This window comes from Aethalodelphis obliquidens, unplaced genomic scaffold (assembly GCF_003676395.1).
Source record: "Aethalodelphis obliquidens isolate GAN/ISIS:26980383/991018 unplaced genomic scaffold, ASM367639v1 scaffold20, whole genome shotgun sequence".
In the NCBI taxonomy this organism is placed as follows: Eukaryota; Metazoa; Chordata; class Mammalia; order Artiodactyla; family Delphinidae; genus Aethalodelphis; species Aethalodelphis obliquidens.
The window spans coordinates 5,593,979-5,616,609 of NW_020837964.1; the positions used below are offsets into that span (position 1 = coordinate 5,593,979).

Consider the following 22,631-nt stretch of genomic DNA (forward strand, 5'->3'; position numbering starts at 1 on the left):
TAAAAAATTATTAATAATGTTTACCTGATTACTTATTGATATATCTTAGGTAAATTATGTTTTAGGTTTTATATATATTGGGATAAATTTATTTATATATATATACACACACACTTCATAGATACTCTCCATATCTATTTAGATATATCTCTGTCTATATATCTATATATATGTATATATGTATATGTAGAGAGATAGAGATATATATAGATATATCTATATAGATATGGAGAGTATCTAGATATACAGAAATAGATATAGAGATATATCTATACAGAGAATATCTACATCTATGAAATTTAAGCTAATATGCATATATTGGGTGTGGGTATGTGTGTATGTATATATAAAATATATACATTGGGTATATTTATGGTTAAATATATATATGTTAAATATACACTATATACGGTTTAATATATACTATTTTTTATTAGCTTTCCTTATTTATTATTTTGGCTGTACTGTGTCTTAGCTGCGGCATGCAGGCTTCTTAGTTGAGGTATGTAGACTCTTAGCTGCAGCATGCATGTGGGATCTAGTTCCCCGACCAGGGATCGAACCCAGGCCCCCTGCATTGGGAGCGGGGAGTCTTACCCACTGGACCACCAGGGAAGTGCCTGGTTTAATATATACTACTAAAATTAATTTCATCCGTGTCTTTTTCTAATGTTACAATAAGGAAACCTAAAATTACATATGTGGCTCACATTGCTTTTCTATTGGCCCACACTTCTGTACAACATAAAATCTTGAGTCTTCACAAGCCAAAAAAGAAGCTACTTTTAGTTATCTAGACTTTCTATGGGATCAGTTATTTTTCCTCAAGCATTTCAATTAAAATTAATCTTCAGAATATAGTTTTCTTAGATTCTGATCCACAAAGCAATCTGTTATCTCCTTAAATTAATGAGTCGAAGGATGTCTCTTAGCTACTATATTTGAATAGTATCCTGGAGCTAAGAATCATAAACATAACAATTTAGCTGTGTGTCAAAATGTAACAGCCTAATATCCTATTCTAGGCCCAATTCTTGGATCTGTACCATAATTTTGGAGCTATATATTTTCCCCAATTTGGGTAACAGTTAAATGGATACTGATTTTCCTTAATAGTAACTGGGGAGGCATTTGCCATGAACAGTGGTCCTCTGCAGGTTTTTGAAGTTAACACTCTTGTTAAATCAGAGCGTATTACATATCTACAGCTTTAACTCTTCATTTCTTTATGGCCACAGTAAATGCCCAGATTGGTTCTCCACCATGGTGGTTATACAACGTATTTCATGGGAGCAAGATGGATACCACTGACCAGCTTGACAGACTCCAAGCCCCTCCCAGTCAATGTGATAAGATCTGGAGACAAGGCTCTTAATTTTACCATAAGCTGGTTGCTCTCATTCTCAGAGACGCTTTAAACAAATGAAGTCAAGTCACATGGATGCAGTGTGACAGGCACTTTGGGGGTTAGATGGTATAGTGGCCAGAACAGAGAAGATTCAAATGGTTGGCTCAGGGATGATAAAAACTGGAGTTTATCTCAGTAACAAAAGTGCAAAAATATTTTTGTCTAGAATGTGTGAGATTAGTAAAAATGGAAAAAAATATGCATAAGTGACAGCAACTGGGTACTTCAGTGAAGAATAAACAATTCGTGATTGAGAATCTGCTGTTAGCACTGGGTTAGGTACAATACATATTTTTTCAACTTCATGTACCCCATTATGGTATATAAGCAAGGCCAGGGTATCACTGTACAGATGAGAAAACGAAACCTCAAAGCAGTGAGGTGACTTTTCAGTGGCACATGACTTATTAAGTATTAAATGTTTGATTAAATCCCAGTTTGGAGTCATTCCAGGTCCCAGTTAATTAATATCATCCACAACAATTCAGCTAAATGTCCCAGAGCACATACATATGCAGGAACAGAGGGGCACTCAGCCGCTGCTTTTGAGCTCCTAGACTCACCGTTCCAAGAGGTACTTAACAAATGGAACCTTAAGATTCTGCAAAGCAGTGGATTTAAAAGGTATAATTCCCCTGAGGATCAAGATACATAATTAACAGCAATATTAATATTGGCTTCTGATCAGTTGATGACATATTTTATTTTAAATATTAAAAATAAAAACAATGGTTTCTCCCAAGTTGCTCCTTCCTCTACTTGCTCCTTTTATTTTATTTTTTTGTAACTGTTTCCATTATGACTGTTGGAACTGGATTAGGAGCCAAACTTATGCCTTTTTTTTTTTTTTTTTTTTTTTTTTGCGGTACGCGGGCCTCTCACTGTTGTGGCCTCTCCCGTTGCAGAGCACAGGCTCCAGACGTGCAGGCTCAGCGGCCATGGCTCACGGGCCCAGCCGCTCCGCGACACATGGGATCCTCCCGGACCGGGTCACGAACCCGTGTCCCCCACATCGGCAGGCGGACTCTCAACCACTGCGCCACCAGGGAAGCCCCAAACTTATGTCTTTTAAATTGCATGCTTACAGTGGTAATGATCAAACAAGGTAAACAAGCCTTAAATTTTGCCTTTTCAATTTCTGTCATAACTTTCTCTGTTCACCTTATTTTTTTTCAGGGATTTTTTAAATGGCCAAAAAAAGGGGAAAATATTTTTTTTTTTGCATTTAATTTAAGCAACTTGATTAAGAGACCAGTTTCCCTTTACTGAGAATACCATGCACTGACTTCCAGTTAAGAAGTGTAAACTGTTTGTAATTAACTTCTACATACTTCAAGTCTTTCGATGTTTGTTAAGTGAACCCACAGGAATAAAGAATCCTCTCTCGGAAGTTCAGTCAGTGTTTCACGTAAGTTCATGTATAATCTTGAATTCTCTAGGTTGTGTAACTGACAGAATTTGGTCTTATTGGGAGGAAGGATTGGGTTGTCTGAATTTGCCCAGTTCACTCACTGTGCATGTATTACAGACTGACTCTAATGATATGATGAGGAGGAATAACTGGCTTTCTCGTGGCCCTTACTTTGTGCTCGGCACTGTTCTAAATACTTTGCATACATTTACTCATTTAATCCTTGTGACATCTCTGTGAAGTTGATACTATTATGAACCTATTCTACGTCTGACGGAACTGGAGCAGAGGTGGCAAGCGTGGCACTGGGAATCATGCCAAGGTATCCAGCTCCAGGGCAGTGTTCTCAGCCTTCCTGCATGGAAGCCAGAGCCCTGAGTTCCAGAGCTCAGAATCGAGATGAAAACAAACACAGAAAAATGAGATGGTTAATGTTTAAGGCTATGATGGGGGGCAACCAGGCAGGGCTCTCTGAGGAGCACGGAGGAAAAATCACTTAACCAGCCAGGGGACAGTCAGAGAGGTGTCCCTGAAGAAGAGAAATCTTGGCAGGTCCAGAAGTTTCCAAAGAGTTAGCCCTGTCAACTGGGGCTGGCCATGGGGCAGCTGGGGCCACGGCGAAGAGGGCATAATCCAGACAGAGGAATGGCCAGCAGGAACGGGAGGGAGAGCTTGGCCAGTTCAAGAAACCACATGTGGTTTGGTATTGGGGGGTGGGGGCAGAGTTCAATGCAGGGAGTGGTATGAAAGGAGGGACTCAATCTACTCATGCATTTATTCAAAAGACATTTACTGAACACCAACTATATGCCAGCACTGTGCCCGGTGCTGAAGATAGAGCAGTGGACACGCCAGGAAGAAAGGAAGGAAAGCAGGGAGTGAGAGAGGGAAGTAGAAAGCAAATGGACTATATTCCTGCCTTCAGGGAGCTTATAGGCTCATCAGGGAGCCACACTTTAAACATCCTTTAAATAAGGAAGTAAATGCTTAATTACCAACTGAGAAGAAGGCCAGGAAGGAATAGAACAGGTGCTAGAAGTGAGACTAGCAGGTGAGACCTTCCTTTGGAACGGGTACCAGGGAAGGCTCTGGGAGGAAGTAACATTTCAGCAGGTCACGCCACTTAGAAATGAACAGGAATCAGGCTTGAGGGAAGGCTGTAGAGACCAGGCTAGACTGTAAAGGACCTTTTCACACATATATAAAGACTTCAGAATTTATCCCAAGAGCCAAAGAGCCTGATGAGGAAGGAAGGGCCCATTAGGCAGAGGAGTGATGGGATCAGATTTGCACTGATAACCCCAGTCTGGGGGCAGGGAAGCCTGATTCAAGCCTGTAGCTTGTGGGCCTCCACAACTCTCCCTTCTGCTACATGCATGTCTCCTCCTTTGCTCATGAGACCCAGCTGCCTGGGTCACAGGTGTCTAAATTCTAGAGTTGCTTAGAGCGTGAACTCTCACATTTCAAAATGTATCTGGTAGCTACAGTCTCTTTAGCTCCCAAACATCAATTCAAAATAAATTCCTGCAAGCTCTCTGATGTTCTTACTTCCCAGCCTGACTTTATTGAGTTCTTATTTGATGTCAGAATTTGGTGCCATAATCTACAGTTATGGAAGCTACAAATTCTTAAATTAGAAATAAATAAATAAGAGGCATATTTTTTCCCCAGGCTTGAAACGTGTAAATGAGGTTGATGAGTTCCATTTACACCGACGGTAAAGACATCTCTATCCAAGATGCAAAAGGAATGAAACACAGAGCTTTTCCATGTAAACCTTTGGAGTTCTATATTCAAGGTAAAAATAACTAACCAATTAATAAGTAAGTAAATAAAAGCAAATGCTCTCTTGTCTTCATGTTCACCATTGCCAGGCAGTGAGGGACAGCAGATCTAGTGGGGACAAGCCACAGTTCTGTCCAGACATTCTTCTGTGAGTCAAGTTCATGATCACATTCCACAGGCTAGAAAATGCCTTTGTCCACGCATGGTTAACCCTGGCCCCCTCCTTAACCATCTCCCCTCGTCTGTCCAAAGACACTGGATTAAACTGCTCCTCCACCCATGCAGATCTAAGATGATCTTACACGGACCAGGAAGGTACTAGCTTCTGGGCAACCCATTAAAAAGGCAGCAATAGCTTGAGCGTCTATAATTAAAGCATTAACAATCAGACTTCACAGATTTGGGCTACAGGCCTTCCCGTGAAACGGGGTCACAGGGAGCAGGTAAGGTAAGAGAGGCACATCCTTTTTTTGTGTGTGGGTGGTACGCGGGCCTCTCACTGCCGCGGCCCCTCCCGCTGCGGAGCACAGGCTCCGGACGTGCAGGCCCAGCGGCCACGGCCCACGGGCCCAGCCGCTCCGTGGCACGTGGGATCCTCCCGGACCGGGGCACGAACCCGCGTCCCCTGCATCGGCAGGCAGACTCCCAACCACTGCGCCACCAGGGAAGCCCGGCACATCCTTTTATTAAAGAATTGCTGGGCTCCAGTTACTGCAGCTGAATTGGGCTTCACTGGGGTTACATTTGTCTTAGAGAATCCTTCCTTCCCAAACATAGTGATGTGAAACCACCCGCTGTGACATCTCTCCTGTTGTGGTTGTGCTGGGTGCCCCAGCGCCCTTGCTTCTCTCTTCGGCCTCACTTTCTTCTTCTAGCTCTAATCTCTGGTTTCTGTGTCGTGGCCTCAGAGAGGACATTTAGCCCATGGTTCCTTATCCTTTCTCGAGAGGTTCTAAAATAATGCCCTTGATGGGACAGGTCACTGGGTGTCTGGTGCTGAGCCCAATGGAATGATTCTGTGATAGAGGCTCTATTCTTAACCCTGCTTTGTAGATGAGGATGTTGAAGTGCAGGGAGATGAGTGGCTTGCCCAAGGTCACATCATCATAAGTGGTGGAGCAGAAATTTGAACCCACTTAAGTCTGACACCAAAGCCAAAGCCCCACCACTATGCTGCTTTTCCCCCAGATGTTTACCCAGAGATCCATCCCTGTCTCTATCAAGATGTCCCCAGGAGCTGCCAACTCAACGCATCGAAGCTGGACTATTCACCTTTCCCAACCTATCCTTCCCTGACTGGTCCAATCCATCTCCATCCTCCTAGGCTAGACAATTTGGAATCATCAGGACGCTGAATCTTGGCTCTTTCTTCCTTCAAACCACACCTTCCACTGGTTGTTCCCCTCCATCGCTACTGTATTGCTCTAACTCATGCCCTCACCTTTGGACCCATGGGTAGCCACCCAAGGGGCACAGTCCTCTGGTGAGCAAAGTGGCAGGAAGGAGAATGGGTAGAGAGGCCAGAATCTCAATCTCATTTCTGCCAATTTCAAGCTAGGAGATCCTGGCCAAGTCCTCACATCTGTAGGAAGGGAGCGCCATTAGCAGCCTCACAGGAGGTTGTGAGGGTTAGGAATAACACCCATTAAAGCATACCCTGAGATGCACACACTTATGAGAGTCCCGCTAAACAATACAGGTTCTCACTCACCTCTCTGTGCCTCGGTTTACCGCAGTTTGTAAAATGGGGACAGTAGCATGTGCCTCATCGGTGGTGGGGAGATGAGTCAGCCTCTGCGGCCTGTGAGTGCAGCACCCGGCACACAGTAAGCGCCAGGCACTCATTGGCTGTCGTTACCAGCCCACCTCCCCTGCCCTCTCGCTTCTCTAAAGGCACAGAGCAGCCATCACCACTGCCTCCCTACTTGGTACTTAATCAACACACACGTTCACTTTCTCTCCCCAACCAGGAGCTGAGCTGACTAGTGTACTTATTGCTTTCCTTCTCTAGCAGCTGGCCCACTCTGCCACACAGAGTAGGGCTTCAAAAATACCAACTGGGTATCCGTGAAGGACTGTGCTTTCCTTAGAGGGCTTCTCTGGCTAGCTATTTTGTTTTCCTAGCCTTTTCTTTTTGGGGACTTTTTGTATTATGGACACATCTGGGCAACTTCACAAGGCCGATTTTCAAACCTCATAGAATTACTGGAGGCGGGAGATGAATGCCCCGTTCAGCTGGAGCCTGGCAAACTGACCAGGACAGCAGCCTCCACTGTGCTTTATAAGAAGCAAACGATTACAGTCAAGCTATGTGGACGGTGTGTTCAGAAAGAGACAAATGAGAAACAGCCCGGGCTCCCAGGAGCTTTGCCTCCAGAAGGGTGTCTTTCTGGAACTCAAGAGACCAGCTCTTCAAGACTGAGTCTCTTCGTAACGATCCTGGGTCTCCAAGCCTATGAAAGCGAAGTTTTGTCCTAAGAAGTGCCTCCAATCCCTTCTACTCTGCTGTGAGCTAAATACTACGATACTGTCTGTTCCAGATTTAAAGATGAGCTGTCAATCACAATGAACAATATTCATCTAAATACATCCTGTCCTGGATGTGAACCCCCTACTGTGAATCTCTGGGCCGTTTACTTGTTCCCAAGAAACACTCTGTGCTGCACATTCTGGCAGTTTTGTTGCTTTCGATATTTGCAAGTCATTTATATCATGAGTTAGTGAGATGCTGTGAAAATGACCACGGCTAAGTGAGAGATAAGCTCGCTTTTGTGGTGCCAATGGATTTCCACACTGGTATGTATTCACCGAGATCCTATTTTCTTTTGAAAACATCAGTGGCACACTGTGGATTCATTTGTAGCTTGCTATCTACCCTTAACTCACAGATTCACAGATATAAAGGGGAATTACGGAGCTTGTCCAGTCCAGGGATGGCAAATATGTTCCAGCCCTACAAACATCTCTAAATGACCAATGGATAGTAGCTTCCAGAAGCATTGCATTGGGAGAGATACTCAGGTCAAGCCAGGGGTGATTAGCAGTATCTGCCACGTATATGGTGACAGAGTGGGGCAGCACACGTGCCACTTACTTGCCATTGCAGACAGTTTAACCCCTCTAGTCTGCAGATATATGACTCTTTCAAGATCACACACACAGCCTTGGCAGGAAAGCAACACTCACATTGCCATTTGTACTGTCTCTGCTCCCCAGCTGTGGAATCGGTGTTCACTCCACCACTGAACAAAATGAGCAGATAAAGCAGGGTTATGGGGAGCGTGGCAGATGGAGAAAGGCAGTGGGAATCACAGGCTTTAAAAACCTGGGTAAGAGCAGGCCAGGAGCAGGTAGGAAAAGGCTAGCCGCACCAGGCTGGGGCCACGCCGTTATTATTGTTATTGTTTTGCCTGGGTCTTGCTGGGTGTCATCCCTGTCTATAATTGAGAAGCCACAGAGTCTCTGAACTCCTGGTGAAGCAGGAGTAGGTAAGTCCATTGTACCAAATGTTTCTGGATGACACAATGAGGAAGCCTGAAGGGCACTTTGTGGCATTCCTAAAGTCACATGTGTGCAGGGGCAGAGATCTGCATACACATGCATGCGGAAAGGAATGGGCACCAGTGCATGGCAAAGGGGCAGCGCCACATGCCATGGTTGCCTCATATACAACTCCAGTGGGCGACTCTGGTTCTTGCCTGCCCAACTTCCATTTCCCTTCCTTAGATGACAGCACCCTAACTTACTCTGAGTAACTAACGACCCTTTTTTTCACTCTCAGTCCATTTGCTTTAGGTGGGGCTGAGTCTACCCTGGTTTGGGGGCAAGGCATGTGACCCAGACTTAGCCAACCAGAGCCTCAGGACCAAATGGACACGGTAACTGGCTCAGGGATGGACACACGCTCTAAGGACAGCCAATGAGATTCGATTTCAAGCTTGGGTTGCCAGTATCAGGAAGAGATGCTCTCTCAGGTGACATCAGACTGAGAAAATGAAGTGGAGCTGCTGAGACCTCCACACAGGGAAGCAGGGATGGTTGGGACTGTCTAAGAGTAAAGACAGTAGAAGGAAAATGGAACCACAGATGGATAAGACCAAAGTTGATGTCGTCATCTGGGCACAGATACATAGCCATGCTAGCAGGCAAAGCTAACCCTGAAATATTTGTCACATGACCCCCAAAATTCCCCCGGCCAGACTGTGTTTTGAGTTAGGTTTCTATCATTTGCAAACAGCAAAAGAATCTTGACCAATAATAAACCAAAGACCCATTTTCCCCATAAGACATACAGACCGCAATGTTCCTCCTTGGACCCAACTTATCCCAAACAGTTATATTACCTGCAAGGAGCCCCGGATGTCTTTCCCCCCGACAATCACGAGTTCTGCCATGTCTTCTGCATGGGGAGTCTGGGCGTGGACGAATAGAGTCTTGCCCACTGCAGTTATGTTTCTCAGGGCGACTAAGCTGCCATCATTGTTCACCTTGAAGTATGGGCTGGAGACCTCATAGTGTAGCTTGTCATTTCCCTTACAGTCACTGAAGGTCACTGGCAAAAACAAAACACATGAACAGAAACAGGAGTGTGAGTAGGTTGGGCAGCTCAGTCCTGGAGCTATCTTTGACCATTAAATGTGGATTACCACTCTGCATTCCAGATCCACAAATGCTGCCCCTTATCCCACAGCACCCTCTTGTAGCCATATGGCTTTGACTGTGCTGAAGGACCTCACTCAATCAAGAATCGTCCTTAATCACCTCCCATGGCCCAGGCAGGTGCAAAGCCCTTTGATGCACAAAGAGAACCTCTTCCCTGCCCTGGAGTGTAGTGAGTTAAGCGTACAGTCAGATATGGTGGAGTGATGTTTGAGGACACGATCTCCTCCCTTCTGTACGAGGTGCTGTGGCAGAACCAGAGAGTTCAGGAGCCTTGAGGGACAGCTTCATAGACACGATATCTGAGCTGGGTCTTGAAGATGAACGGGAAATTAGAAGGCCCCTAAGAGGGTATTGGGGTTCTAGGTTACTAAAAGGCATGGAGGTGGTGAAGTAACAAAACAGACTCAGAGAAAGAGAACTAACTCAGTGCACTGGGACCAGAGGTGGACTTGAAATGATGCAGGGCTGGGGAGGTGGAGAGGCTGGAAATGAAGCTGAACATGTTCTTTAGATACAAATTAGGAAATGCCACTAAGTTAGGGGGCTGCCTCATAGCCCTGAACTATTTTTAGTGTGGACAGGGTCAAGGTCAAGTGTGTGTTCTGGTCCATAGCCCTGAACTATTTTTAGTGTGGAGAGGGTCAAGGTCAGGTGTGTGTTCTGGTTCCAGTGTAGATCAGTGCTTCCCATGGGGCTGGGGTGTATCAGAATCACATGGGAGATTTGTTTTTTAAGTACCGAGCACCCAGTCCAAAGATTCTAATTTAGTAGCTCTGGGTTCTACAGAGCGGTTTGGAGAAGGGCAAGAAGAGAAGCCAAGAAAACTGTTAGTCTGGTGTCATACCAGTGACGCCTGGACCAGATCAGGACAGTGGCTGGAGAGATGTGAGGGCACTTCCTACAGTTGCATGGCTAGGTCGTGTCCGAGAAGCAGCCATGCTGGCGGAACCGCATGGAGCTCAGGGCCGTTAACATGAGCAGCAGCTGTGACGGCTCATCCGTCACGCTTCCCTCTGCGGTGCGTGTTTACTTAGTGCACGATTCTGTTACTACAGGTATCACCACTTATTGTCTGTATGTGTGTATGCCTGTCTGCCTTCCTCTGTAAACTCTGGGGACCCTGTGGGTAAGCGTGGAATTGTATTACCTGCTTTCTTCCCCACCCCCACTTGTTTTTTTAGCGCTCTGCTAAACAGTCTCGTTTGTTCGTTTACTAAACCTTTAATTGGAGCGTAACACAGATACAGAAGAGCACATAAATCAGAATGTACAGCTCAGCGAATTTTCACAAAGTGGGCACATCCGTGTGCCCAGTGCCCAGCCCTAGACACAAAATATTACCAGCCCCCCTTCCTCCCCCTCCCCGAGTAGAATCCCTACCCTCCTCCCCAAAGGCTACACTATCCTAACTTCTAATACCATAGATTAGTTTCATTCGTACTTGCACTTCATGCAAATGGAATCGTAGAGTGGGTGCTCATTTGTGTCTGCCCCTTTCACTCAACATTATGTTTGTAAGATCCATCCAAGTGGCTGCAAGTAGCGCAGTTTATCCTCGTCAGTGTATAGAATTCCATTATGTGGCCATACTGCGTCCATTTATGTACTCTACTGTTGATGGGCATATGGGCTATTTCCAGTTTGGGGTTCTTAAAATATTACTACCAGGAACCTTCTTGTGTGTCTTTTAGTGACAATATCTACCTGGGTCCAAGTACACTGTTAAAGCCATATAACTGTCTGCTGAATTAAGCTGATCTTTCTATTCTGGGACCATAATTCTTATGGTGATAATAACCATTTTAGCTGATCATTATAATGGCTAATGTGAATTGAACACTTTCTACACATGCGACTCAGGGCTAAGCATTTTACGTACGTGACCTTATTTAATCTTTACAACAGTTTTGACCCCCTCCCTCCACAGTCTGTAGATAAAGTAACTGAGGCTTCTGAGAGGGCAAAGGAGGTGCCCAGCATGCAGTCTGTAAATCATAAAACCAAGATTTGAACCCTGGTCTGTCCGCTTTTCACCACTACCTGATCTCAGTAAAGACACAGCCCTGTTGTAAAACACTCCCCTCCTGAAATCCCATCAGAACCTGCATATAATGATGTGAGTCCCCAGCTCAGTCCTGCTCTCACGTTCCCGCCCAGTCCGGAAGCACTTCCCAGGGTACCAGTGCCACCTCAAGGTCCCTCTGTGTCAGGGCTCCAGCGCCTTTCCTGGCTGCCAAGTCAGCTCTAGGGGCTTCTCTGTAATGTACACACATGGGATCTCTTGGGAGTCTGCAGTTCTCAGACACTTGTTCACTTCCTCTGACCATCTTCGTAGCTAAGAGTGATTGGGCGTGGCTGGGTTCAGGTTCTGGAAGTGAACTATGAAGGAGAGACACGGAGGTTGCTTTCATTGTCACCATCAGTTAGCATCAATCCACTGAAGGCACACTGCTCAGATGACAGGGCCCGCTTGGGAACTTGTTGTCTATTTTGCCAGGATGCTGGTTCTGGCCTTAGTCCCTGGGCAGGATCAAAGAAGACAGTCTCAGCTGGGAAGGGCTGGAGGCTAGGGAAGGCACACAAAGGCTAATATGGTTATTATCACCACAGTAATTATCTTCCCAGAATAGAGAGACTCTGTAGGGGTTCTAGTTTCACAGGTAAATTCCTTCCTTCTTCCCTTCCTTCCTTTTCTCTTTCCTTCCACAAATATTTCCTGAGCCCAGGTTATGCCGGATGTTGGGCTTATAATGTGGAACAAAGATGGACACAGTCCCTGGCTTGAAGTCTAGTATGAGGGTGGAGGGGTGGAGATGGACATTAATAGGGGACTTATTACAGGCAGACAGAACCACAACATGTGGAATGGCCCTGTGGCATTCAGGGAGCTGCAAATAAGCCAGTGAGATGGGCACAGAGAGCAAGGGAGAAAGCAAAGAAGAGATAAGCTGGTCCAGGAAATGTGGGGTCTGGAAGGTCACATAAAGACGTATTCCTTGAAGGAAATTGGGACCCGTCCATCACAACTGTAGAACCGACTTTCCTCCTCTTGAGTCTCCCGTACAGCTCTGGCTCCCCATGCAAAATAATGCTCAACACTCAACATCCTCCCTGTCCAAGCTGTCCACTGGCCCCCCACTGGCATCCATCTTCACTCTGTGTCTCCCACATTACCCACTACCGCACCTCCCAACAGCTACGCTACTCTCCTACCCCTTTGATGGATTGTATCGCTCCCTCTGTGCAGAAGGTAAATACTTCCCAGCTTCTTCACCCTGTTAACTCTATCATTACCTCTATCATTAACTCTATCATTCTTGGAGAGTCAGCTTGGGCCACTTCTCCAAATATCCTCTTTGTGTTTCCAGCATTTCCTGTACATAGTGAATTTTATATCATATCAACAGGTCCACTCTATGTATCTGTTTTCCCCATCAGAACCAAGGGCAGAAATTGGATCTTATTCTTTTATTCATCTCCAGCAATGAACAGAAAGCTTTTCCATACAGGAGGCCATCAATAACAATTCCACTTAATTACTCTCTCGGGGCTAAATGATGCTCTAGTGGTGGTGGTGCAGGGGTACCTCTTCCACACTGGGCGCAGAAGATACTGCAGGCAAGGCTGAGAAGGAAGGCCCCTTATCACCTCTTGTCTTGGTTGAGCCCAGCAGTGGAGCCAGGTAGGACATGAAGAACTCAGCCATGGTCTCCCCTTAGTTCCCCAGGCTCTGTGTGCATCCATTCATGCCAGCACTTAGCCTCCTGTGCTTAGCTTTGCCTTAGCTCACTGGTGAAGTCAGGGGTGGTGCCTTATCTTCCCTCATAATCCCAATAAAGCTTCGCATAGCCACTAAGCATAGCTGGGATCGGTGTGTGAGTGTTGAATGAAGTTTTGACAAAGAACAGTAACTTGTTATTTACTGAGTGGCATCTGAGTGCCAGGCTCTGTGCCTGAGACTGTACATTCAGTCTCTCCTTTTAGCCTCATAGCAATTCTAATCTATAGCAGCATTTCCCCACCTTTTTTCATTATCTCCCCTGACCCAGGAGCGTTTTCAGATGTTTTTGTCTAACAGCCACCATTCTCATGAATCGTCAATGTCATAGACATACTGTATACCAGTTTATTAACTGCATGTATATCTGTACTCTACACACACACACAAAGTACAATTTTTGCCTCTCTCCCAAGAACCCATGTCACCGCTTTGGTGACATACAGCCCCACTGAGAATGCATAATCTACTATAAGCATCATTTCCATATTATGGGAGAAAAGACTGAGCCTTGGAGAGACTGACTAACATGCTCAAGGCCACACACCCAGAACAGGCAGACACCTGGTCCCAGTCTGATCAGTCTGCATCTACAGTTCAAGCTCTCGGCACATCCATTTCCCAGAAATGATAAATGAGAGGAAAAAGGGCAGCTGCCCCCAGCCTGTCCCCTCAGGCCTCTCACTGATCCCTCCAGGTCGTCAGAGGTACCAGGTGAGGGCACACTGAGAGACCACATCTACATTCAGGACCTGGCACACAGCAGGCCCTCAATATATTCTAGCTCTCTTCCCAACTTGTGCTATCAAGTAACTAGGGTTGCATAATGGGGTCATATGTATTTTAGACAGCTTTTACCAGTTCAGGAGTGAGTGCTTTAGACTGTGGGTCTTTTTCAAGGCTATGAGAATCACCTAGAGAATATTTTTTAAAAGTAGCAATACCTGTCCCAACTCCGAACCGAGATTCTGACATAGCTAGGCTGGGGTCCAGGCACTAGTATCTCTTTAAGACTCCCCAGATGAATCTAATGCAGCCAGGGCCAAGAACTAGGACCTTGGACAATGGATTCCTTGTCAAGATGCCAGGTTTCCACATTTCCCAGCGATTCCTGGCACAGAGAAGAGGGTGGGGACCTATCATGCCAGGAACTGCTATTCTCGTGCCCTAAGAAGCAGCAGTTTTAATGGTAGGTTTCTAAGTCCTTTTCCAATCCTGGCTCATGTATAGTGGCCCTGAGACCTTGGGAAAGCCACCTGTCCCTTTAACCAAGGAACAAACAACAGTACCTCCCCTCATAGGTACTATAATTCTTACGGTGAGCATTAAACAAGATATGTACCTAGGTACATAAAGCACTTTGGACAGACCCTGGTGCCCCATGAATAAGAACTATTCTCATCATTATTCCTGTAATTCTGGGCATTAAAGGAGCTTCACTTTCCTTTTCTACACAGCTTCCTTCTTCTAGCTGGTTTTCTGCCTGCCTCCTGGGTCCTTCCGCCTCCTTCTAGGCAGGTACCCGTGTTCTGGCCTATGCGGTTACCATGGGGATGGTTACTACAGACATTTCTGCTGAGGCTAAAGGAGTGAGGCAGATGATTCTGATCCAAACTTGCCCATCTTTGGATCCTCCCACTTTTCTTGGCAAAGCCCTACCTGTCTCACATGAGAAGTCATGAAGGAAAAATGACATCAAAGGAGTGAAATTACAGTGCCTGCCCAGAGTGGACGCCACAAAGTGATATTAAATATTCTTCAAATGATTGTTTGTAAAGATAAGAGGCCAAAAATCCAAGTCATTCTTTTTTCTAAAAGAGCGACGCTGTGCTGAGAGCCTTCTATTCATGATTGCGGTGAATCCTCAAATTACGCATTTGATGTGAGGACTTTTTTCCTCTGGCAACCGAGACCTAGTGTGGCCAAATGAGGTTAAGGCCAGTTAGTCTAGGCTAGTCTGCCTAAGCAAATGTGCTCCTTCCTAAAAACCAACTAGCTTCCAGATTCACAGTCTAGCCATACTTTCACACCTGATCTATTATTCATTTAATATTTTTCTTTTAATTGACTGACATTTTCATTTACAAAATTATTTGAAGATAATCTTTATAGTACATGATGAATGTGCCAAATGTGTTTTTTTTCTAAAAATAAATTTAAGAAGTCAAGTAAAAACATATGTTTGTCCATGTATGCACTAAAACCCTCACAATGATGTGTGTTCCATTCTCCAGAAATGCTGGCTTGGGCTATATTCCTCCCTCATTTGAACAAATGCATGCCTGGCTCTACCCTACTCAGGCTTAAAATCTAGGAGGGCTCTGATATAATTATATATGATTATCTGATATAATCTAGGAGAGCTTCTGATATTTGAAATAATATATACAACATGAGTAATGAGGTCATGAGAAAGACGAAAACCTTAGAAAAGGCACAAATCTAGACCACTCCGACGATCGTGTTTTAATATTAATCAAAACAGAAATAGGTCACAACACTCTTTGTTTCTTCGTCCCCCTGAAGGAAACAGACTCTACTTCCCCACTGATTGTAATCTCCCCTTAAATTTCCTATTACAGGGCACAATTGATAGGATCAGCCCTGCATTGTCTTACATTATGAACTTTGTTGACACAATCAAAATGTCAGTGATTCTCAAACTTTTAAATAGAGATCAAGCCAGTGCATGTTTCAGGGTGCAGAGTTCAAAGAACACATGAAGGATGAAATTGAATAGTCTATGTCTATTTTTTTTAAAAAAATAGATGTTTCTATAGAGACAACCTCCTAAGTAGCTCAGAATAACATCATGAAGATAATTGAAAGGAAAAATTCTAATAAACAATTAAACTTGTGAACAAATATTGAAAACCTCTATCTGAGGGGGAAAAGGAGCCATCTGTACTATTCTGAACCTACAAAGGACTTCCTTACATAGCTTATCACTAGTACTTAAAAGAGCTTCTGGAAAAAAAATTATATATATAATATACTACACATGGGGATTTACTGGAATCAATTGCACAACATCATTCTTTGAAATAATCTTTGAACACCCTAGGAGAAGAAAGGGGGGAAGTAAAAAGTCCCCACCTGGGGGAAAAATGCAAATTAGGCGAATGGCACCACTCAGAGTTTCAATTATGCTTTCAGCCTGTTTCCACTCAAAATGTCCTCTGGGCTTAATGCAAATGTCACAGAAGACAAACTTTAGCTGGGAGACAAAACCACAATTGAAATGGGTAGTTTGGCATGTGAATTAAGGGGCTTAATCTTCCTGACCTTGATTTTATGCTTTTCTATTTCTTTCTTTTGAATGTGGTTCTTAGGGATGGAAATGGAAAAGGCATAGAATCCTTACCATCTAGAAATGTGTGAGGAAGCAAATTAAGCCATATTATGATCCCAGAAAATATAACAATGCAGATGGATTTAAATTTATCTGCAAAATAAAGAGCAGGCCTGCTCATGTAGGTAGGTATGAACTAAATATGGAATCTGTGCTATTCTTATAAGTGTTCTGGGGTGAGTCTGTGATCCATGCACTCGTACCTTACATGGGCAAATGGTCCTAAACACATTATTCACATTTGTAGAGACTGGTCTACACATAACTTTAGGGCCTCTCAGAGTTGGTGGCCTGGTGGAGTCTTGGTGGCCAAGACTCCACTTGTACACGTGTGTGGGGATATGTGACGATCAGTAGTAGTGTGGGGTTGGAACCAGTCAACCTGGGACGTGTATTCCTCCCACAGTCAGACGCACTTGGATCTACTTCTAGCAACCTATACTTGCACACGGAAGAGAATGGCTGTTTCAGCAGTATGCTGGTAAAAAAAGAGAAAACAAACAAAAATGCAGTATGTACGTTGTTTACTCCCTCTTAAGACTGTACCACATATCCTGGTACTCATAGCTCAGTTAGTCAAACAGAATTCAATTGCTCCATTTAGCACGAAGGGCCTGCATATCCATTGATCTGCAGAGTCTTCGCTGGGGCATGGAAAGCCATGCCTTTCTAACAACTGAAATAGCACTTAGTTCAGAAACATCAGATGGACTCTGCCCAGGATACACACCATCAGTTAATTGCTTTTCACACCCTCAGTAGGGTCCAACTTTCTTTGAAAGAACTCAAACGACTTTAGTCCAGAGGCTCTTTGGATTTGACCAAGTGAGAGAAACAGAAAACAGTTTCTTCTGCTTCTCAGAACACCCTCATTACTCAAGCCTTCTAGTCAATCAAGGTTTCATTAACATATGTTCAGTCCCACCCACGTTGGACCAGATCCCCGTACGATACATCCTCCAGCCTTGATTTTGTCTACCCTCCTGATTCCTGAATGCACGGAACCATATCCTGTGTTCCATGTTTGGCCTGGAGTCAGCATTGACATCCACAGAGCTTCTGTAAGGTTCTTGTCATGCTCCTAATCATGACTGATTATCCCAGCAGTGGATGTCACCTCCAAAGGCTGTGTAGATCTGATAGGTGCAGAATGCACATAAAACGGTCCTAATACATCTCATGTGTCAATCCCAAGTTTGATAAAATAGAGTTTCAATTCTATCATGTCAGCCAAAGACATCATAATGAATGATTCCATCAAGTGATCTTCAGCAGAAACCTATTTTTTTGCCATGTAAACCCTTAAGGGACTCCTCCTGGAAAAAGAGCCCACATCTGCTTGCAGGGGATTTTCTCTACCTACCATTAAAAACTGAGCTGCTAGCTCTGGATTTAGTCTTTTCTGCCAGGGTCTTACATTTTCCTCTTGCTACTGATTTTTTTTTAAAACATAGCAGGTTGTTTTCTGAAAAAATGCTACGCAGTTTCTATCCCATGGTGGTTATAATCACTATGAATTTGTATCTCAGATTGGAATTTATATGGCACAGTGCCTGACACAGTACATACTCAGTCCTGTTTGTTGAACGAATAAATAGCAGAACTGTAATTTGGTAGATAAGCACATTTGAAACTCCCCAAACAAAACTGAGAAGGATGGCCCAAACTCATGTAAAGATTTGAGTAAGCTGGCTTGAAAGTCACCTGATCATTGAAACAGGAATCACTGATTCAGCAACTTTGAGCATCACCAAGTCTCAGATTTACAGAGATTCCCTCTGATTTCATATTACTAGCCTATGTCTCTTACTCAGTTCTCAGTTTTTGATTTATCTAGTAATTATGTGTACACATGTCTCCCTCTCTGAGTATCTATAGGGTAAGTTAATGAGAAAAGAAACTTGCTCCACTATAACTTATATTTGATCTTGCTGTTGGAGCTGTCTGGAAACATGTAGCAGAGTGTCCTGGCTGAGCCTAGATTGAGATTCAGATCCTGACGGTGTATGCTGCTCTGGCAGTACCGTGATTTCCCAAATACCCCCATACGCCATGAGGAGACATACATATAGAGAAAGGGACCTTTAAGAAGGTGGACCACAGAGGCGGTGGAGTCAAGATGGCAGACTAGGAGAACATGGAGTTCGCGTCTCTGCATAACTAGGTCACCTACCAGGCACCAGTGGGGGACCACAGACACTTAAGGGGATGCGAGGAACCCCCAGCGACTGGGTAGGACCTGCGGGGGAGGGAGTGGGGAGGAGAAGTGGAAGCGGGATGGGACCAGTGCCCCTGAGGGGCGGCTAGGGGAGGGGAAGGGATCCAATGCTCAGAGGGGAAAGTGGGGGCACCGCTGGGAGGGCAGAGGACCAGAAGGGAGCGTGGCCAGCATTTCCCCTGCCCACCTGGGCCCCCGGGAGCCTGCTGAGATCCCGGGCCTGATCCTCTGCCCACCCAGGCCCCCTCCGGCCGTATGGCTGCCGAGGGAGTGTGAGGGAGGAAAGGGGAGGCAAGTGTAAAGGCCGGACAAACGGGACCAGCACCCCTGAGGGGCGGCTGTGGGGGGAGGAGTTCCCACACCCAGTGGGGCCCACCCACGGTTAGGGGTCCAGTGGTGACTGGGGACACCCTCAGGAGGGGGGGGAACAGAAGGGAGCGTGGCCAGCACTTTCGCCGCCTGCCTGGGCACCGGGGAGCCTGTTGGGCTCCCAGGCCTAAACCCACGCCCTCAGAGGCTCCCTCCAGGAGCGAGCCTCCTGGAGGCCTAGGCCTCGCCCCTACACCCCCACCCAGGGCCCTACCTCTGCACGGGGCACTCCAAGAACCCCTCTGAGACCTCTCCAACCGTCCACACACCCTCAGGCCGGGCCTTACCTCCAAACTGCAGAACTCCACACTCTGAGGAGCCCCTCAGGCTGTGCTGCCTTTTTCCCAAAATGCACAGGTCCTGAGACTAGGCCCCGCCCCACGCTTAAACGTCACCCCGCCTAGGCCCCACCCCCCCTAAAACCCGCCCCTGCCTAAGTTCCACCCCCCCTAAGCTCCACCCCCCTAGCCAAGGCCTTTTTTTTTTTTCTCTTTTAGGGTGTGGTTCTCTTTTACCTTGTTGTTGTTGATTCATTTATATTTTTATTTGCTCTAATAAATCTTTTATTTTCCTAATTTTATTTTACTCTTTGTACTTTGTTATTGTTCTGTGCCTTTTGGCTTGTTCCTTTTTTTCCTTTTTTCTGTTGTGGTTCTGTTTTACCTTGCTGTAGTTGTTTCAATTATATTTTTATTTTTCCTAATATATTTTTTACCTTTCTAATTTTGTTTTATTTTTTATTCTTTGTTATTGTATTGTTCCTTTTTGTTCTTTTCTTTCACAGCACCGCATGGCTTGTGGGATATTGGTTCCCCAGCCAGGGGTCAGGCCTGAGCTCCTGTGGTGGGAGAGCTGAGTCCAAACCACTGGATTAACAGAGAACCTCAGACCCCAGGGAATAGTAATCAGAGTGAGGCCTCCTGGAGGTCCTCATAGAGGCACCAAGACCAGGCTCTGCCCAACTGCCTGCAAACTACAGTGCTAGAAGCCTCAGGCCAAACAACCAGTAAGACAGCAATATAGCCCCACCCATCAAAAAATACGAGACAACAAAAAAATATGTTACAGACGAAGGAGCAAGGTAAAAACCTACAAGACCAAATAAATGAAGAGGCAATAGGAAAGTCACCTGGAAAAGAATTTGGAGTAATGATAGTAAAGATGATCCAAAATCTCAGAAACAGAATGGAGAAAATACAAGAAATGTTAAGGATCTAGAAGAACTAAAGCGCAAACAAACAGTGACGAACAACACAATAACTGAAATTAAAAATACTCTAGAAGCAATCAATAGCAGAATAACTGAGGTAGAAGAATGGATAAGTGAGTTGGAAGAGAAAATGGTGGAAATAACTGCTGTGGAGCAGAGTAAAGAAAACAGAATGAAAATAATTGAGGACAGTCTCAGAGACCTCTGAAACAACACTAAACACACCAATATTCAAATTATAGGGGTCCCAGAAGAAGAAGAGAAAGAGAAAATATTTGAAGAGATTATAGTTGAAAACTTCCCTAACATGGGAAATGAAATAGCCACCTAAGTCCAGGAAGCGCAGAGAGTCCCATACAGGATAAACCCCAGGAGAAACATACCCAGACACATAGTAATCAAACTAACAAAAATTAAATTCAAAGAAAAAATATTAAAAGCAGCAAGGGAGGCTGGGAGCTGAGGCTCGGGTTTCAGTTGGAGCGCAGGGAGAAGACTGGTGGTGTGAACACAGCCTGAAGGGGTTAGGGCACCAGGGCTAGCCGGGAGGGAGTCCAGGGAAAAGTCTGGACCTGCCGAAGAGGCAAGAGACTTTTTCTTCCCTCTTTGTTTCCTGGAGTGCGAGGAGAGGGGATTAAGCGCGCTGCTTAAAGGAGCTCCAGAGATGGGTGCGAGCCGCGGCTAACAGCGCAGACCCCACAGACGGGCATGAGACACCAAGAAGCCTGTGTGGGAGCACAGGTCACTATACACACCACCCTTCCAGGGAGCCTGTGCAGCCCTCCACTGCCAGGGTCCCGGGATGCAGGGACAACTTCCCCGGGAGGATGCAGGGACAACTTCCCCGGGAGAACGCACGGCCCACCTCAGGCTGGTGCAACGTCATGCCAGCCTCTGCCGCCACAGGCTCGCCTGGCATCATGCCTCTCCCTCCCCCCCGCCTGAGTGAGCCAGAGCCCCTGAATCAGCTGCTCCTTTAACCCCGTCCTGTCTGAGCAAAGAACAGACGCCCTCCGGTGACATACACAGAGAGGCGGGGCCCAATCCAAAGCTGGGCCCCGGGAGCTGTTCGAACAAAGAAGAGAAAGGGAAATCTCTCCCAGCAGCCTCAGGAGCAGCGGATTAAATCTCCAAAATCAACTTGATGTACACCCTGCATCTGTGGAATACCTGAATAGACAACGAATCATCCCAAATTGCGGAGGTGGACTTTGAGAGCAAGATTTATTATTTTTTCTCCTTTTCCTCTTTTTGTGAGTGTGTATGCGTCTGTGTGAGATTTTGGCTGTACAGCTTTGCTTACACCATTTATCCTAGGGTTCTATCCGTCCGTTTTTTTTTTTTTTTACTTAAAAATTTTTTTTTTCTTAATAATTACTTTTTACTTTAATAACTTTATTTTATCTTACTTTATTTTATTTTCTTTTATCCTCTTTCTCCCTTCCTTCTTTCCTCCCTCCCTCCCTCCCTCCCTCTCTCTCTCTTTCTTTCTTTCTTTCTTTCTTTCTTTCTACTTTCTCTCCCTTTTATTCTGAGCCGTGTGGATGAAAGCCTCTTGGTGCTGCAGCCAGGAGTCAGTGCTGTGCCTTTGAGGTGGAAAAGCCAACTTCAGGACACTGGTCCACAAGAGACCTCCCAGCTCCACATAATATCAAACGGTGAAAAACTCCCAGAGATCTCCATCTCAACACGAACACCCAGCTTCACTCAATGACTAGCAAGCCACAGTGCTGGACACCCTATGCCAAACAACTAGCAAGACAGGAACACAATCCCACCCATTAGCAGAGAGGCTGCCTAAAATCATAATAAGTCCACAGACACCCCAAAACACACCAGCAGACGTGGACCTGCCCACCAGAGAGACAAGATCCAGCCTCATCCACCAGAACACAGGCACTAGTCCCCTCCACCTGGAAGCCTACACAACCCACTGAACCAACTTTAGCCACTGGGGACAGACACCAAAAACAACGGGAACTACGAACCTGCAGCCTGCAAAAAGGAGACCCCAAACACAGTAAGATAAGCAAAATGAGAAGACAGAAAAACACACAGCAGATGAAGGAGCAAGATAAAAACCCACCAGACCTAACAAATGAAGAGGAAATAGGCAGTCTACCTGAAAAACAATTCAGAGTAATGATAGTAAAGACGATCCAAACTCTTGGAAACAGAATAGAGAAAATAAAAGAAATGTGTAACAAGGACCTAGAAGAACTAAAGAGGAAACAAGCAACGATGAACAGCACAATAAATGAAATGAAAAATACTCTAGAAGGGATCAATAGCAGAATAACTGAGGCAGAAGAACAGATAAGTGACCTGGAAGATAAAATAGTGGAAATAACTACTGCAGAGCAGAATAAAGAAAAAAGAATGTAAAGAACTGAGGACAGTCTCAGAGACCTCTGGGACAACATTAAACGCACCAAGAT

At 45.3% G+C, this 22,631-nt stretch overlaps 1 protein-coding gene across 1 annotated transcript in view; it reads right to left on the reverse strand.

Moving 5' to 3' along the window:
• Positions 1-22,631, reverse strand: part of CDH13 (cadherin 13) — a 1,012,715-nt gene that overhangs the window by 624,262 nt on the left and 365,822 nt on the right. The window contains exon 3 of the mRNA XM_027119160.1: positions 8,948-9,156. Coding sequence (XP_026974961.1) covers positions 8,948-9,156 — 209 coding nt within the window. The remainder of the gene's footprint in view (positions 1-8,947; positions 9,157-22,631) is intronic.